At 43.4% G+C, this 19,176-nt stretch overlaps 2 protein-coding genes across 3 annotated transcripts in view; both read right to left on the bottom strand.

Annotated features, from left to right (window-relative positions):
- c2h8orf34 (chromosome 2 C8orf34 homolog) overlaps window positions 1-16,626 on the bottom strand; it is a 55,688-nt gene extending 39,062 nt beyond the window's left edge. For both annotated transcript variants that reach the window (XM_026361494.1, XM_026361493.1), the window contains exon 1: window positions 16,266-16,626. In XM_026361494.1, the coding sequence (XP_026217279.1) occupies window positions 16,266-16,334 (69 nt within the window). In that variant the 5' untranslated portion in view covers window positions 16,335-16,626. The remainder of the gene's footprint in view (window positions 1-16,265) is intronic.
- Window positions 16,627-17,028: 402 nt separating this feature from the next.
- Window positions 17,029-19,176, bottom strand: part of prex2 (phosphatidylinositol-3,4,5-trisphosphate-dependent Rac exchange factor 2) — an 80,018-nt gene continuing 77,870 nt past the window's right edge. Inside the window, exon 41 of the mRNA XM_026363746.1 lies at window positions 17,029-18,102. Coding sequence (XP_026219531.1) covers window positions 18,057-18,102 — 46 coding nt within the window. The 3' untranslated portion in view covers window positions 17,029-18,056. The remainder of the gene's footprint in view (window positions 18,103-19,176) is intronic.

The raw sequence follows: 19,176 nt of genomic DNA, 5'->3' as shown, positions 1-19,176 counted from the left end.
AACTCCCCGGACTAATTACAGACTCAAGTCACCTGTGCATCACTCTGTTTTAAAAGCACCCCTCAGTCCTCAGTTCGGTGCTGGTTTGTTGACTTTCGCACATTGACTTTCACGCTCATTCATGACACTTATTCATTTATGCTGCACACTACTCCTCCACAATCTGGTCAGTCTGTTTGTTTGTTGGTTTGTCTGTGAGGCACTGTTCTGTTTTTGGTTTGTCGGTTTGATTTGTTCGGTCTGCGTTCATGCAGTGTTTTTCAATTGATACTTTGTCCTGTTAGTTTTGTATGTTTTGTTCCTGTTTGCCTGCCTTGCGCAGTGATTTTGGTTTGTCACTTTGTACATTTAGTTTGTTGGTTTCATGTCCACATTAGTGCGTGGTTTTTTGTTGGTACTTTGTATGTTGTAGTTAGAGTTATGGTTTGAGTTTTGCCTGTGTTTCCACAGTGTTTTCTTTTGATACTTTGTTAGTGTTTGTTAGTTTCCTGTGTCCCCTGCCCTTTTTGTTAATAAATGTATCTTTTTGTTCATACTCGTTGGTCCCGTTAGTCAGTTCGTAACAGAACAAACCAGCCACTATTGCACCCATGGAACCACCACGTTCCACCACTGGTTGCTTCTCCCTTCCGTCTTGCCCCTGTTTTGTGCGCTATGGGGGACTGGCGGATATTCTGGAGGAGGAGTATTTAGACTTGCTTTGCAGTGCGGAGCATTTGGTCGGTTGGCTGCACTCGGGTGTGGACCCCGAGTGTTTCGAGGCGCTGTACAGGGCAGCAATCAGAACCTTTGTGAAGAAGGGATACATGATGACGTATCCAGAGTTCCAGCGTCTTAAAGACGCTGTGATGGCTTCTCTGAATTCCTTCAAACAAGGGTTTTGTTTGACTGCCCTGCCTAGCCAGCACCATTTGCTCTCCTCCTCCAGTACTCCCCGGTCCCCAGCGTTTGTTAGTCCTGCAGCTAGTGCTGCTTTAGTTGGTTCTGCCGCCGAAGCTGCTTTTGTTAGTCCTGCAGCCGAAGCTGCTTTTGTTAGTTCTGCAGCCGAAGCTGCTTTTGTTAGTTCTGCAGCCGAAGCTGCTTTTGTTAGTCCTGCAGCCGAAGCTGCTTTTGTTGGTCCTGCAGCTACTGCTGCTTTTGTTGGTCCTGCAGCTACTGCTGCTTTTGTTGGTCCTGCAGCTACTGCTGCTTTCGTTGGTTCTGCAGCTAATGCTGCTTTCGTTGGTTCTGCAGCTAATGCTGCTTTCGTTGGTTCTGCAGCTAATGCTGCTTTCGTTGGTTCTGCAGCTAATGCTGCTTTCGTTGGTTCTGCAGCTAATGCTGCTTTCGTTGGTTCTGCAGCTAATGCTGCTTTCGTTGGTTCTGCAGCTAATGCTGCTTTCGTTGGTTCTGCAGCTAATGCTGCTTTGGTCTCGGCTCCTGTTCCTGTCACGGATCCGGCTCCTGTTCCTGTCACGGATCCGGCTCCTGTTCCTGTCACGGATCCGGCTCCTGTTCCTGTCACGGATCTGGCTTCTGTTCCTGGTCCTTCAGCTGTCGCCGCAGTTGCAGCCACCTTGATTGCTGCAGTCACCGCTGCTCTGGTGTCAGCTGCTGCTCCGGTCCTTGCAGCCGCCAGGTTCCCAGGCGGGTCGACGCAGAGGTCGCCGCCTCTTCAGTCTCCGGACGGGTCGACGCAGAGGCCGTCGTCGTCGCCGTCTCTTCAGTCTTCGGACGGGTCGACGCAGAGGTCGCCGTCGTCGCCGTCTCTTCAGTCTCCGGACGGGTCGACGCAGAGGACGCCGTCGTCGCCGTCTCTTCAGTCTCCGGACGGGTCGACGCAGAGGCCGTCGCCGCCGTCTCTACCCTTTGAACTTTGTTTGTCACCCCAGGAGATGTGGTGGGATGACAATGAGGACACCACCACCCTGCTCCTGTCTCCTTGGGGGGCCCCTGAGAACTGTGGTCCTGTTCTGGCCCCTCAGCTCCAGCTGGCTCAAAGTTCGTCGCCGCCGGGCAGTCCGCCTGGGGCTCTCCAGCCTTGTTCGTCGCCGCCGGGCAGTCCGCCTGGCAGTCCGCCTGGGGCTCTCCAGCCTTGTTCGTCGCCGCCGGGCAGTCCGCCTGGGAGTCCTCAGCCGTCTTGCTGCTCCCCGGCTCTCTGCTCACCATCCGGCAGTCCGCCTGGGGGTCTCCTGCCTCGTGGGTCGTATCCTGGCCCCCGGCCTGGGGGTCCTCGGCCTGCTCTCCGGCTGGCTTTCCGGTCCCTGGTTCTCCAGCCGGCTCACGGGTCTCGGGTTCTGTCTTCTGGTTCGTCGCCTCCCGGCCGTCCGCCCATGGCTCTGTCTTCTGGTTCGTCGCCTCCCGGCCGTCCGCCCGAGGCTCTGTCTTCTGGTTCGCCGCCTCCCGGCCGTCCGCCGGAGGCACTGCTGGTCCGTTTGCCGCCTCCTGGCCGTCCGCCGGAGGCTCTGCTGGTCCGTTTGCCGCCTCCTGGCCGTCCGCCGGAGGCACTCCTGGTCCGTTTGCCGCCTCCTGGCCGTCCGCCGGAGGCACTCCTGGTCCGTTTGCCGCCTCCTGGCCGTCCGCCGGAGGCACTCCTGGTCTGCTGCGCCCGGTCCCTCCACCGGGCCTCCCTCCGCCCGCCCGGTCTGGTGTTTCGGGCCCTCCTCCGGGCCTCCCTCCCCCCGCCCGTCCTGGTTTGTTTGGGGCTGTCTGGGATCCGCCCCTTGCCGGGGGGGTTCTGTTACAATTCCCCCCTTCTGCCCCTGTCAGGTTGTTCTGTTTTGTTTTTGTTCTGTGTCTCACCCTCCTGCCACACACCCATATATGGACTTCCTCCACTTTCCACTGAACTCCCCGGACTAATTACAGACTCAAGTCACCTGTGCATCACTCTGTTTTAAAAGCACCCCTCAGTCCTCAGTTCGGGGCTGGTTTGTTGACTTTCACACATTGACTTTCACGCTCATTCATGACACTTATTCATTTATGCTGCACACTACTCCTCCACAATCTGGTCAGTCTGTTTGTTTGTTGGTTTGTCTGTGAGGCACTGTTCTGTTTTTGGTTTGTCGGTTTGATTTGTTCGGTCTGCGTTCATGCAGTGTTTTTCAGTTGATACTTTGTCCTGTTAGTTTTGTATGTTTTGTTCCTGTTTGCCTGCCTTGCGCAGTGATTTTGGTTTGTCACTTTGTACATTTAGTTTGTTGGTTTCATGTCCACATTAGTGCGTGGTTTTTTGTTGGTACTTTGTATGTTGTAGTTAGAGTTATGGTTTGAGTTTTGCCTGTGTTTCCACAGTGTTTTCTTTTGATACTTTGTTAGTGTTTGTTAGTTTCCTGTGTCCCCTGCCCTTTTTGTTAATAAATGTATCTTTTTGTTCATACTCGTTGGTCCCGTTAGTCAGTTCGTAACACCAGGTCTCTTTCTAGAGGGGGTCACCCGACCAAACTGAGTGTCTGAGAGAGAAGGGCCTTATATATATATTTTTTTATATTATTAAGTTGTTTTTCCAGGCTAGGCAAGACTAGTGGACACCTCCTTTCCAGCGTACGTGATGTCTGCTTTGAGCTATGGATTCGTAAATCTGTACCATGGAGCTAACTTCCTCTGACTTATTACCTACTTTTTGAGAGAAAACGGTACCGAGCATTGTTCGGAGTGAGGCTGCATTATCAACAAGATAGTCGCTTTGTGCTGGAGTAAAGTTAGGATGACTGCCCTCCTCCACTCCAGTGTTGGTACATGGCTCTGAAATATAAGATGGAATCAGTTCCTTAAATTTGTCAACAGCGTCTTCAGATAAACATCTACTGTAGTGGAATTTATTGTTGTAAATAAAGTGAAATAAAGTTCAGTAGAGTAAAATCAAATGTTTTTAAAAAGATGGTCAGATAAAAGAGGGTTTTGGAGAAAAACTATTAATGATGTATTTTAACATTTTATGTCAGAACAAGATCAAGAGTGTGATTAAAACAGTGAGTGGGTTTATTTACATTTTGAATAAAACCACAACCTGTGCTTCTAGGAAGGTGATAATTAATAAGACATTGGGGGTTGACTCATTCAGACTGAAATATTCTTACTGCTGCAGCCAGTTTTAGCGAGATAAAATAAGCCTATTTGATGGTCACTTATCAAATCATTTACTAACAGGGAATTAGACGAGAGAGATCTGATGTGCACCAGTCCACATTCGAATGTTTTCTTTTTATTTTGATCTGTATTTATTAAGTTCTTATGAATCACTCCTCTTGTGTTGGTTTTTGATATAAATAATTAAGGTGGTCAGGGAACAGACACCCAATGATCCAATACCTAAACCTAAATAAATCTAATAAAGAATTTATAAGCACAAAACCAATAAATGAGAATTTAAAAAACATTATTACATTTTTAAAAAACGCCATGCTTCCCATTAGCAATCTTAGCATTATTTTTCCGCCGTTACAGTAAGCGCATTTACACAAATTCATTTTTTTTCCATTTTCTTATCTTGCATGTTTATTTCAAATCTGCAAAATACATCATGGGAGTTCAGCATGTCCTACAAACACCAGGTAAAAATACAAATGCAACGTGAAAAGTAATGATGAAGTGAAACTACTTTTGGCACTAAAACAAAGCTTCTTCTGTTATAGCTGTAGGGAATAACTCCCCCCCGTGAAGCCGATATGTGAAGTGAAATGAGCACATGTCTGATTGTGTGCGTTTTGGCATGATGTGGTATTAAAGTGAACTTGACCAGTTTAAACCAGCGAGAGCATCTGAGACCGACTACTGCAGAGAAGCAAAGAAAGTCATTAGTGGACTGCAGTGAATTGGCAGTAATGTATAGATAAAATGAGAGTGCACACAGTGTTTCCCACTGACAACAGCACATTGTCCATGTTTATTTCCAACTAAACAGCATTGTGTAGCCATGCAGTAGGCTCTGGTGGCTAGTATCTGTTGCCCTTGTTGACTTGCTCATGTATCTGCACGTGTGTGTTAGTGTTTCAGTGGGTGTTTCACGGAGGCAGCCTGTGTGTGTATCATAGCTGGCCAGCCTTGGCTGTGCTGTGTGTGCTCAGAAAGCTAATCAGGTAATTGGTTAGGGGGACATTCCTGCCCGGCCCCAGTGTCTACAGCAGCTCTGACAGCCAGCAGCAAGTGAACGGACAAAACCAGTTGAAATGTTTCCCTGCAGGTCTAAAACTAGAAAAAACGTACTCCTGTTTCTACAACAGAGTAACAACAGTGATGTTATTCCTGAGAAACAGCTAATGAAATAATCATATAAGAGAATATACAGCACTCACAGAGCATAGTGAGGTAACACTCCTAAGAAATGAAATGGATTTCTGTGGCCTGTGTCTGAGAAGTGTAAACCACTAATGATGCAAACATGTAAAAGTTGTAATTACTGCTTACTAGCTCCTGTGGGTATTTTAACTAACCTATCAACAGGAGGTCTATAAATGAAGGTTGTAGTTTAGCAGATTAGACAGGAAGCCAAAATAGCAGGACTCTGTTAAGTATCCCAGGGTTTCCAAGTCTTAATAGTTTTTGTGGGGAAGGGGTAAAGGGAAGGATGTGCACTTCTTTTTATGGATGGCTGCCAAGTGGTGATTTTCATGATTGTGTTTCCCAGTGGAAACCGCACAGTCGCAGATGTGTAGAGAGAGAAACACAGGCATGGGTTAGAGGCGTGAAATAAACAGCGACAAAGTGCGAAGACAGATGGACAGACGCTGGGGACCCGTAGCACATGTCAGTAGATTCTCCACTGTGCCCACATCTGTAGTGTAAAAGTACTGTAAGAAAAATATGTGAAGTTCATGGTTTTCTGCATAAATTTGTTATAAAAGGTGATCTGATCTTCATCTAAGTATAAAATAATGTGCCTAAAATAATAGTACAAAAAACTCCCATCTCTTATGTATTTAGAGATGAGAACAAGCAGAAAAACCTTATAGTGCTAAAAAAAAAAAAATCATGTTTTATGACAAATTAATGCAAAAGGTTCATATATTTTTTCCTGCCATCGTACTCTTGTGTCAACACATAGCCATAGCCAGAGTGTTGGATCCGGCATGACGCAAGCTGCTAAATGAGCTAATGCACCTATGTACCTTTGTGCCCTTCATCATTTCCAATGACATAATAAAAATTCAAAGAGACATACTGTAAGTAACAGATCCCACCATATCTGCATGGTGGATATGCATACATTACATAACTCACATATACAGCAGAGCAAAGTAACCATATCTGACACCTTCACTTTCTATGGTAATGAGGAGCTTTATATAACACGAGTCCTGTTTGATAAGTCTATGCAGACTGATAATCATATTTTCTTTGACGGGAACCATAGTAACATGTACACTCAAATTTAGGTCAATATTTCTATATACAAGTCGACTTTAATATTATTTGGTTTTGGATGACTTGCATCAGCAAAACAGCGTATGTTTGTATGCATGTGTTGGAGAGATAAAGAGAGGCAGAGCGCATCAGTTTATGCATCATGTTCTATAAACAGGCGCAACTGAGACATGCAGTCCATATCTGGGCAGATCTGCTGTCGGGCGAGATATCGGTGCGCCCTGAGGCAGTTTGGTTTGGTGGCAGTAATTGACAAGCTGTCAGCCAGCCAAGAGACACCCATGTCCTTGGAAGCTCTCAAGGACTCCGTTCGGGGACAATGACAATCATGATCGTGTGTCGCTAATGCAGCATCTTTACAGGTTAAACAAACTTCCCAAATTTAAAGAACGAAGGAGTGGAGACAAATAGCAAATATGGAAAGCTGAAGGACACAAGGCGACATGCACAGAGACAGTTTTAAAGTGGAACACGGCAAAAAGGGAAAAGACAAGAACAGAGGACAATAACAAGGTGAGTCAAGACAAATCTCGAGTTCACAGAAAAAGCATCCACTCTGTACAAGTGTCCCTATGACGAGAGTATATGCAAATCTTCACATAATGAAGGGGTTTATTTCTGACGGACACTCACTGTACCTTTCTGTGCACAAAAAAAAAAAAACACATCTGTCCAATGGGACTCAAAGGAGATGTCAAAAAGGAAGTGGATGAAATGTGCATAATAATTAAATGAAAAAAAATGGAATTTATGCAGCTGTAGCACATCAAAAGAAAACTATTATTTGTCAGCATGCGACCGGATGAATTTCCACCTCAGAGTCTAGAGACTCCTGGTGGACTATCTGAGCTGTGCATATGTGGATGGGAGAGACACTGACCCACCAGAACACTCACTGTGCATGAGTTTGCTTTCTTTTTTGTCTGTGACCCTGGGAGTATCCGTAGACACAGCATAGACACAGGAATATCGCAGCAATGTTCACGTTTCCAGGTCAAAATCACCACCGTGCATACCGTGGCATATTCTTCACTAGATATGATCAACACACAGGCTCTGAAGTTGTGCCTCTGATTAGTTAGAAAACCTGACATGTTTTCCTCTTGTCCTTGTGTAAAACATTTAAATGCAGCAACACTCTTCCACGACTCTTGAGAGGACTCCCTGTCCCTGTTGCTTTTGCTAGAGCCCACTAGCTGCCATTGACCTGGTGTTTGTTAATGAAATATGAAAATACAAAAGTCATATCACAGTATAATTATACATTATGCTTGTGTGTCTGTCTAATGTGCCTCATATACAGAAACGGATCAGTGCTAGATAAAAGATAACATTTTAAAGACGAAGAACAATTTAGATGGAGATGAGCAGAGAGATAGAGATGCCACTGGCAGAGATCCAACCCGTGACAAAGCAGGCAGACAAGAGCAGAAGAGATCATGCGGAAGAAGAGACCGTGGGAGAGGCAATGTCACCTGACCATGCTGGCACTCCCACAAAACAGCCATCAGCAGCCGTGCAACAGGAAGAAGCACTCACTTGTCACTTGCTTCATCATAGCTGGAGTAAAAAGGCTTAATATTGTCTGGTTCAAATCTTGTTTTAAGTTTTTCTTCAGTTCTTTCCTCTTCTCTTGTATCTTTACTGAATTCCTATAGAGTTGAATATCTGCTATTTCTTCCTGTCCTTCCTTCTGACGTCTACGTATGACCAATAATCTTTCTTTGTGCCCAGTAGTCCTTGGATGCTGTTCTTTAAATATCAATGCAATGCTGTGGCCTCCAATGTCCTGACCATGACCTCTAGGAGATTAATCTGAGAGTGTCCATCATTCACCTGCAGGTTCACCGCCACCAGCAGCATCTAGAGGACACGTGGTCCTTTCCTGCAGTATCTCCTGTCTTCATGTGCACCCACACTTAATGGAGGTGCTTCATATCAGTGGGCTCTAATTGCCCGTCTTTCTTGGTCATAACCTCAATAAACATTGTTATGCACTTGCATTTGATTTCTTCTTAATGAGCAGTTTTCTCACAGCGTGCAGCCAAAATGATGAAAAGAAGAAAAAATAATAAAAATAGCCACTAGTTCAAGTTACTGCTGCATAATGGCGAGCAAAGTAAATGGTTGTTCTAGTTCCTCCTTTGCATAATGCCGAATCTTTCCTAAAGCAAATGGAATGTAAAAGATGGGTGATAAAGGCCATAGTCTTTGTTCAAGCATTGAGGAAATATTATAACCAAAAGACATTTCAACGCAGAAAGACTGGAACTTTGAAATGATTTGTGAGGCAGTCTACCTAAGGCTAAAACTGTTTGATCGGTTACAGCAGCCAAAATTAGTTTTGATGTAAACACAGTATGTAACGTGAAAATAGATAAATGTCATTTTAAAATATCTACGTGGACGGGTAGCATGCACACACACGAGCACAAACACATTAGTCGCTCTCTGAGCAAACATACACACGCATAAGGTCACCAGCTGAACAAATACAGGCTATCTGTCAAGGTCCAGTGTATCAGATGATCAGCCCCCCCCCCACACCACCAGCATGACTATGAATTACACACAGCGGTCTGCCGTCAGCATCCTCGGGCTTAAGTTAACATGATAACTTTATTAGCATGCGCCAGAGCCGGTGAGTCGTCTTTTTCTGTCTCTGTGCTTGCACCTCCTTGCCTTCACCTTGCACTGCACGCTCCAAATCCTCCTCATCTTGAACTGGATTCATCGCCTCACTGCCTGAACCGTCAGACGTCTTCTGCCATACCCTCTTCGACCTTACCTGCGCTCCCCCAGGACCAGCCTGGCCTCGAGTTGCCTGTTCAGCTGCCTGTCTTGTCATAATTACTGTGCCTGAAGATGAGCTGTATTAACCCACACGCGACTAAACATCGATCGTATCAAATCATCAGACATGATTAGACTGAATTTGAACAGGTGGCGTCTAGAGAACAAAAAAAGAAACTATCTAAACTTATTTATGTCAGAGTTAAACCAAACAGAGGAATTCTCTCTTTCGAATTTCGATGGTGCTGGTTTCTAAATGTGAATTCTCACATCTTCCCTTGGGCCCCAGAGACAGCAAACGTCTCAAGACCTTGTGTTAAATTTCATACGTGTTGAATTTTAGCAAGTCAACACAATTGGTTAATGTGATTTTACAGTGAAAATGTGACTGTATTTGTGTTTAGATACAGATATACTGTTAAATACATGCAATAATAACCCAATAGTGTACAAATGGCTAAAACTAGCACTAATCACGCTTAACATACGTGTGCCTTATCTCATATCTACCACTCATGGAGAAGAGATGAAGCCCATCTTAACAAACCCATCACTAGTAAGTGGTATGTTCCACCCTCTATTAAACAAGCTGTCAAAAGGCAAACGTACTGTAGATCCAACTTGTCTTTTCTGTTCTTTTCAAAGCATCGTCCCTTTTAAAGTGCTGTGTTTTAGACAAACTGCAGGCAGGTTTCAGAAGTCACCACATCACTGAGTCTGCTCTGCTGAGGATAACAAATGACCTACTACTGTTTCAGGTGCTGAATGAATGCCACTTTGGGGAGCAGGGGTACACCCCACTCACACTCACACCTTTGGGAAATTTAGAGTCACCAATTGACCTTACGTCGTGTCTTTGGGCTGTTGGAAGAAACCAAAGTACCTGGAGCAAACTCACACAGACACTGGGAGAACATGGAAAACTAAACGGTTGTGCTGACTTTAAATGCTGGAAGGACACATACACCCTTCAGCTAAATGAAAAATAAACAGAGGTTATTATTATTGATTCTTACTGCTCTCTGAGTCTTTGTCCTTCAGTCTTACTTCTAATGCCTGAAATCTAGATATCATCTTTGACTATCATCTGAGTTTTTTTCCTCTTAAGCTCAAGCACAAAAATAAAAGTTGTTTTTTGTGGAGAATGTTTTGCGTGCTTTCATTACCTCACTTCTTGATTGCTGCTCTGACCCTGTTTATGTGGGAGTCAATCAGCACCACACATCAGTGCCATCAAAAAGAGAGACCATCACCTCCCGTCTCTCTGTTTCTCACTCCCAGGCAAAGCCCAGAGGTCACAGAGTGGAATGGTTTACCCCTTTCTGTCAGAGCTTCCCCATCTGTCACCACTTATAAATCTCAGCTAAACCTTCATAAAAGTTCCTTTGAAAGTCCTTTGAAATGTTTATGTCAGGATAAAATAGTTTCTTGTCAGTTTAACTATTTAACTGCATTCAAATGTTTCCTCTGTTTGATAAATAAACTAGACTAAACTTAGTTATAAATGCGTTGGGTGATGAGCAGGGGTGCGACAAGATCTTGTCCCACATGATCTCACAATATTAAAATGTGATGATATTTACCATGGTGAGGTGAAAAGGTGTCTCGCGGGATCAAAAAACAACAGAACCAGAGCGGCATCCAGTCTGACAGGGTTCAGTTAGAAGGTCGTACACGGCTTTTATCTGGAACTTAGAGGAGCATTCATAGTTCGTGCAGTTATAGGCTCTGAAGTGACTCATGTGAAATCACAGAGGAGAGAAGCCAGTCAGTTAAAGTTGTGGCAAAAACCTTTTGCAGTGCTTGCAGGTTGTTCTGTGTTTCACTGTATATAACAACTGATCATCAGAAAGCAGAACTGACATTCATTATAAAATGAGTAGTTGCACCTGCACCCTACTGCATTTTGTGACTTTGTCAGTCAAACATGTCACCAAATATATATTAGATTATATTAAAGATATAGTAACATCTATTCAGGATTCTTGTGAATCCTATATGGTGCATCGTCTTGCCTCGTAAGCTAAATATAATGTCACACCCCTCACGATGAATCTGTTCTGAGGTATATAATAAAAGCACTGCACCGTATAACACTATTAAATGTTCTATTCATTCTGCATCTCATTTAATTTAGCAGAAATTTAGCTTTGAATGGCGAGCTAGAATAACAAACCTAAATAAAATTACTAAACAATCAGCTGCTGAGATAACATTACCAGACGTATTACCTAATGTGTGGGAGGAATGCCAGTGACAAAGCAACCCTGTCAGGGAGAAATATGTTTCCAGGTGTGTTTGTACTGGGGATGTAATAAGACCTCTGATGGTTTCTTCCAGACCTCTCTCCTCGTGCTAAATTGTCTTTGAGTGTTATGTGTCAAAGGGCAAGAACAACAAATATTTCTAATATTGACTTCTATTTTCTGTGACACAGTCCACAGATGATCTTCTATTTCTCGATAAAAGTAAAAGAATTACGGTTAAAACTGACAAAAAAATCGAACATGAAAATATAATAAAATATCATTTCACTAGGAAAGGAAGACGGAGCATTTTGCTTCTATAGTTGGTGAAAACAGCCCTGACCCAATCGCACCAAGTCTAATAAATTACCCCCTAAAGGCGTGAATCGATAGGTCAAGCTGTGTGCGTGCATGCGTGTCCTTCCTGACCTCTTTACAGCACCGAGACCCTGAGCACAGCAGATTAGACGAACTACAAAGCTGAGCAGGTTGAAGTGAACCTTCTTCATGTGGATGGATATGCTGTACAGCTCCCTCAGAGAAATCTATAGGCAGAAGTAAAGTCATTTAACTTTCCCGTAAGTGGTGATTGCAGCAGTAAGAACGGAGAAGCTCGGTGACTTCGATTTCTACTCCAGAACTCAAGGTATTGGCTAAAGTATAGAGCAGGTTTAATACCAGTGTTTCTTTTTTTTCTGTATTGATTTATTTTGTATTTCTCTTTATGCAGGACTAATTAGGATCATCCCTCTGTGTGAAAGGAAATCTGTGACTTTACAGCACTTCCTAATTGCAAAAAAACATTACATTGACCTTTTTGCATGTTTGCACCAACAACACACTGAACACACTGGAAGAACTGTAATCTGGACCTCATCCCTTTAACAACAGCTGCACTGAAATCATCAGCATGCCATTAATATGAGCAAGTGGTCAAAAAAAAGAGAGCAATGCGTAAAGGAGGAATAAATGAAAAGGGTCTGAACGACACCAATTCTTTCATCACCAGAGTCACAATATGATATTTGACGGTTAGACCAGTTTCACTTCCAGTTATCTGACCTGACACATCAGTTCACGATTAGAGTAAAACAATTATATCACCTAAGACATGATGGCAGATCACAGCAGAGAGAAACACGAGAGCGGGTTTTTACTGTGGCCTGATGAAGGCAAAGACTGCTCCATTTTTACCTTTCCCGGTCTTATTAAATGTCAAGAACCAGCTGATAGATCCTGCAGATCTTCTTTGATAAACCACAGATTAAAGTCATTTCATGATTCTTTCACCCTGATGTGACGAAAAATACTGTGCACTTGGACCATTTGTTTGTCACATACAAGTAACATCTATACCGATTGAATTCTTCATGCGATGCCCAAGTATGAAAGATTGTGACAGACTGAAACTGTTACGTGATTGGAAAAGAGTGGGTGTTTGAAAAGAATATCAATTTACCAAAATGGGCAAGTGGCTGACAATAATCTGGAGTGCAATTACTTCAATTATTATGAAAAGCTGCTTTGCTTTTTGGAGAATATACCACTGGTGTTGACTCAGCTTGATATCTCTGCAAATCAGCCATTTCATTAGCAAGGGGGATCAATTCTCTAGCAAATCATAAGCTGTGTCTCAGAGAGAGTAAATGAACCCCCGCGCGCTGTTACACTGACATTTAATATTGCAGCTGTGTGTTGGATATGAGGACAAAGCGATGGAGCTTTGCAGCTAAGAAATAAGTGTTTGGGGTAAAGACGTTGATTACATTGGTGTTTGCACAACATGAATTAAGTAACCTAGAGTGTTAATGTGGTACAAATCAAAGAATCCATATCTATATATTACTTTTTCTTTTTACATTTGCTATTATTCTTTCTGTTGAGATTATATCATTTACTGTAGAAGCTCTGAGTGCCATTACTGTAATGCATGCAGTGCAGTATGCATACATATTGGTATTGGTTCATGTTACAGCTAATTTATTACTCTCAAAAATAATCGTGCTGCTGTCTATTCTCCTTTGCTATGCTGTATCTAAGTCAACCATGTGTCACATGGTCATAATGCTGCAGTATTTTGTATTGTAATACGCTTTCTCTACAGTTCTACACGATGGTCTTTTGATTGATACCTGTTTTAACGGACACATTTTACCTGAAAATGTTGCTCTCATGTTTGACAGCCTTTTAGTAATCTTCTTTTTTGATTTCAGTAATACAGCAGAGCAGCTGTGCTATTACCTCTGCTGCACCAATTCTCTACATCAGCCCCCCAAAAAAATTACAAGGAGAATTCCTGCCTCTCTCCTGGATTCCTCCAATAAAAAAACTTGTTTCTTCACAACCGACTGCACATGGATGGATTTTCTTTGGGACAAGGGTGAAATGGCCAAGATTCTTCAAGCTCAACACCAGGGTAACAGCTACATCATTTTCTCATGAGCAGCGTGGCAGACCCAAGAGACTTTTCATGTATTCTCCTCTTACTACACCTATTTTTCACTAGATAAAAAACAGTTTTCACTCCCTGAAGATGCATATAGCACAATTCAACCTCACAATACACCTCTGTAAACTGTGAACACACACACACTGTTCTGCAGCTCAGCACATTAACATGTCCTCGTTGGTCAGAATGAAAAGTCTGTATCGTAAGGACACGATCCAGGATGCAATACACAGCACGTAACTGCTTTAAAACTAACTTTCAACTGTCACAAAGAGGGAACAGTTTTGCTATGCACACAGTAGAGCCGAGACAGGAAACAGAGGGGGGGGGGGAGACGAGTGGAGGAAGATAGACGTAGGAAAAACAAACAGTGAGCACACACAGAGGGCTATCGCTACACACAATAAGATTTCCTGTCTTCTTGAAACGCATGCTAGGCACGAGTCTCTGTCCACGGTGCTGAAACAAGCCTCACTACACTACATCTGTTCAACATGCAGTTCGTGCCTGCACGTGTGTGCTGCTACTACATCCAGCAGAAACACAGAACTGAAACATCAGCACTTTGTGAAACACATCATGTGCATGTGAAAAGAGTTTTGCCATAAACACGGTGCACAGCAGCATAAAGTATCCCCGGGCTGCATCTCACAGCGATCGTCGCTGGTGGATTCAAGAAGAATTAGGGTTATTGGTGCAACAAAACACTGCAAAAGAACCCTCTAAGTTGTCCTCTAGGACACACAAAGGAGAAAACGTAGAAAACATCTGTCAAACTTATGGGTAAATAAGGATGAAGTGCCCTAACAGAGTGCTTCTATATGTAACAACCCAGAATGGAAAGCTCTCATGGGTCCACTTCCGGCGGATGAATGTGAACGTGATAGTGCCATGTACACTACACCCACAAGTGGGAAAACAAAATAAAGTGCAATTTAAACAATGTTGCAGTGCTCTATGAGCTGAGGATCTTTATCAGCACCTCTCTTATGAAACCAATTGAAAAGTGGCATTTAGAGTAAGTATATGGTAAAGCACTGGGTTGGGTGCCATTTAAATGAAAACAAAAGAGCACAGAGAATGAAAAGTTATCTCCCAGTGAATGACGTCATTATTACTATTATGGTAAACCAACTATTTAATAGTAGAAATGAATCAATTCTGTATTTATTTACCTACAGGTTTTTAAAGCCCACGTTATGATTCAGTGGATTTTGGCACAGTAAGCTTCTCCTCAGTTTCTCAGCCACATCTCCGTTGGACTGTTTTGATTGAACTGGAACTTAAACCTATGCCTCAGCACACCTGGCTGTCCAGCTCTCCTTGCCCGACCACACCTGCTAATAACCTCAGTCACGTATATTGAGATGTTCAAGTTTGCTGAGGCAGGGAGCAATATAACATGTGCCACCATGACTGTAACAGCAAAACACATCAGTCCTCGTGTTCTGCACGAAATTAACATGTTAATAATGGAATAAAATGTGTTACATGCTCCAGCAAAGATGTGTTGTTTTCTTAACTTCTGAATAACCATCTACTATAAAATACTCATTTTCATTTCATCAACAATTCATTTTCAGGACTCTTGAATGTCCCAGGTGTGTTTCCATCTCTCCATCCCTGGGTTCACCACTGGCGATACAGATCTCATTCTTGTTTAATTGAGGCTGACAGGATGTTGGACGCTTTGTCTGTCTGTCTATCTTTGCCCTGATTATGTCTCCCACCTGCATGGCCCTGCTCTCAGCGATAAATCCAACAGCAAACACAGGCCGGAGTCAGGCTCTCCCCTGGGTTGCTCAGATGCCACAAAGAGAAAACCCGGGGATGAACACAGATGCGTTGACTGTCAGACAGACAGAGAGGCAGGTAGGTAGTTAGGCTGTGTCCTTTGTAGCAGAACGTACACAAAAGCCAACCCTGCTGTGCAATATGAATTACAACTGGCTCCCGGAGTGGCCCCAACTTTAACAAACTGTAACAGTGGAGAGTCAGAGTCAGGCAGCGGCAGGGTACAGCACCATCTCCTGAACCACAGATCACTCATGGAGAGGGTCAGCATGGACATGGGAAGGCAAACACAGCTGTCAAAATGTGCTGTGCACTAGATAAGCCCACTATATGTCTAATTACACCAATTTCAGGAAGGTATCTGCTTCAGAAATGAGCAGTCACTGAAGTTAAAAATCATTTCCACCGATGGTTTAACAATGTAAAGTCTGGCTACAAGAATATGAGGTGTAGAGAGCAGTAATCCGCTTCAGTACATCCTCAGTTACTCCTGTGAGACAGCTCACATTGCAGATGTGTGCTCATCAATTAGCACCAACTATAAATAAAAGCGGATTAATGCCGGCTGGTGCAGAGCAGTGGGGCTTTAAATTGGCAGCCGACAACTTCGGAGGTCTTGGTTGCATTTGCGCACTCACCTCAAACAAGGGTCCGATTTTATTCTTCTCCAGATAAGATTGGATTCTTGACTGCTGTGGAGACGCCATGAAGAAACTGTTGTGCCTCGCAGGAGCTTTCAGCGGGATGAAATCATGGGGTGAGCCGGTGTCATTCGTCCTTCAAGACGCGTGTCGGCGACTGGAAATGTGCAAAATGTCACCAAGTGGGGCTGCAGTGTATGGCAGTGGAGCCACGTGAACTTCACACCGGCTGCGTCAAGTGCGGAGAAGGCGGCTCAGAGACCGGCTCATCGCGGACACTCAGCCCGGGACCATCCCCAGCTCGTCGCCTCACCGACTCCGTGGCGGCTGCTTCCCCGTTGAAGCCAATGGCACGGCAGCTCCGTGACACCGAGTACAAATCTTCCGCTCACTGGCTGCCAGGTTTAACAGTGCCACGGCCACTCCCATTCACCAACCACATCCAGCCAGAGCTGCTCTGTGTCCGAACACCGGGAGGAGCAGGGAGCGAGGTGTCCGCGCTAATGCGCTGCGCACAAACGTGCGCACACACACACAGCAATTACGCAGGTGCAGCGCTCGGATGATGGAATACATTTTCTCCAAAGAAGCTAAAAATGCTGACCGACAGTAGCACAAGTGCTCTAAAACACAGTGTTTGCATAAGTCTAGTTAGTATTTACACTTTAATGGATGAATGGATGTTCAAGTGTTTAAACTAACAACAGTGGTTTGGTGATGCGGGTTATTTTCAGGAGCAGGAACACATGTGCAAGTGGACTTCCACTGTAATCAGCTTTAATATATTTTACAAATAGTATACATGGCAGCATTTTAGTGTCAAAAAAACAACTAAAATTTTTACATTGATGAAACACATACAGTATACATGTGGGGACAGTAACTGAGCTTATTGGTGCAGTTAATTATCACTTGTCTGTTTGCATAGTAGTGAGCTAGTCATCCACACTACAATGATAACAACAAAAAAACAATACGTAACACAGAGAGACACTGTAATCCTGAGTACTGGCAGTATAAAATAACATAATATATCTTATAGCTCTACTTGTCAAAACCTATTATATGTTAAAACTGATAAACCACTGGAAATATTTCCGTGCATGCATGTAAGTCAGAGGAATGAAATATCAGTGGGAAACGAGACGGGGACCATTTGAGCACATCTTGGCTAAATTGTATATTTACAGGTGAATAAAGAACGTCCCAAGTTACACCTTTATAAGTGTATCAAACACTGACAGAACTGATGAGGCTTCGAAGTGAGAGCTGAACACACGCAGACAGATTATTGGCTAATCTGAACGAATACAATGCCAAATGACATCCAATATGCTTTTTAATCAAAATAATAACATACTGTAACATTGTTTCATATGCAAATTAAACTAATTACATGCGATGTAAATGTCCCTCGTGAAAACAAACTGAATTTCCAGTCCATAATGAACACACAGCAAACTGAGGGGATTCCTTCAATTTCATCGAGCTTATTTAACTCCACTCTCTGCGCAGCACCTGCTTTTTTTTGTTTGTTTGTTTTGGGTATATAATAAAAAAACAAACTTATGTATATGTATAATATACAACTGTGAAAAATATAAAGTATTACAAATACTATTTACCATTTTCAAATTCTATTTACATTTAAGGCAGCTACAGAAAAATGGTCCTCGTAAGAGTCTCTAGAACCTGTGGGTTGATCCTTCACGGGGGGAGAAAAGACTTGAAGCCCGATATGCTTGGAACCCAAAAGGGCTTCTTCAGCATCCTGTTGGTTGCAATGCATTATGGGTCACCATCTGGGGGTGGAGGTTGGCACAGCTTGTACAACCTGAAACACATGCAAAATGCCATTTAATTACATTCCAACCTACAGTATGTACGGATGTAATACGCGTTTTTTTCTGTTGCACACTACTACTGAAAAGTGTTTTGAGCCTTTGTACCACTGAAAAACATAATGGTCCTACTAAGAGCATGGTTAAGATATTGCCATTAGTGTGCAAAGCTATCATCAAGGCAAACTGTGGCTACTTTGAGGTGCTCGGGTGCTTTACATGCCACAGGATTTTACTCGGTGTTATTCATAATTAATCAGTGTTTCTCTCCTCTCCACATTCAGCAGTATTTCCTGCATCCTAATACAATGCTGCTGTGGCTCCGTAGTTCAAACAATCAAGTGCACCACTCTCATCTTTTTTGTTCTTAATGAGACTGACTTCACATCACATGGCTGCAGGGTAAACGCACACATAATCTCACGGCATCTTTCATCCACGTATCGGCGTCTGTGTCTCGTGAACAACCAACATGTTGATGAACCACAAAGCGTGCTCACATATTCTAGAGCAGTCACTGACGCTGCAATAATTACGACATAAACGTACTGAGCGAGCAGCAGCTTTGCTCTCTGACCACAATGTCTCAACACTAATCATCCTGCTACTTAATTGTATTTGTCAATTTCGCTAAAAGGTTCAAAAGGGCCGACTGCCACACAAAAGCCTATATAGTATGTCACAGACAAATGGCTGAGGCAGTCCTTGTCCACGTTTTGGAGCTTCTGAGCACAGGGAGCTTCGTTCTAATGGAAACATTTTGCCCCAGTCCTGTACACAAAGCACATACACAGAGCTACAGTACAGTACTGTGCAAAATAAAGTACATGCACTTATAAAGCTGCTGAATTAGACTGACTACACAGAAATGAACCCTTTGGAAGAAGTAGTCCCGCTGCATGTGAAAAACCATATCAGTTCTTTAAAATGTGTTTATATCACCATATGTTTTAAAACAGATCTGATATTTAAAGCTAACGCTCAATCCAGTTCAATTATGGGGCTGGGTTTAAAAATCCTTCATGTATTAAGCTCTGACAGTTTGAGTGTGGACAAACTACTATAGT

The sequence above is a fragment of the Anabas testudineus genome, chromosome 2 (genome assembly GCF_900324465.2).
Source record: "Anabas testudineus chromosome 2, fAnaTes1.2, whole genome shotgun sequence".
Classification (NCBI taxonomy): Eukaryota; Metazoa; Chordata; class Actinopteri; order Anabantiformes; family Anabantidae; genus Anabas; species Anabas testudineus.
The sequence above is the reverse complement of the archived record's forward strand: the minus strand, read 5'-3'. Positions and strand labels throughout refer to the sequence as shown.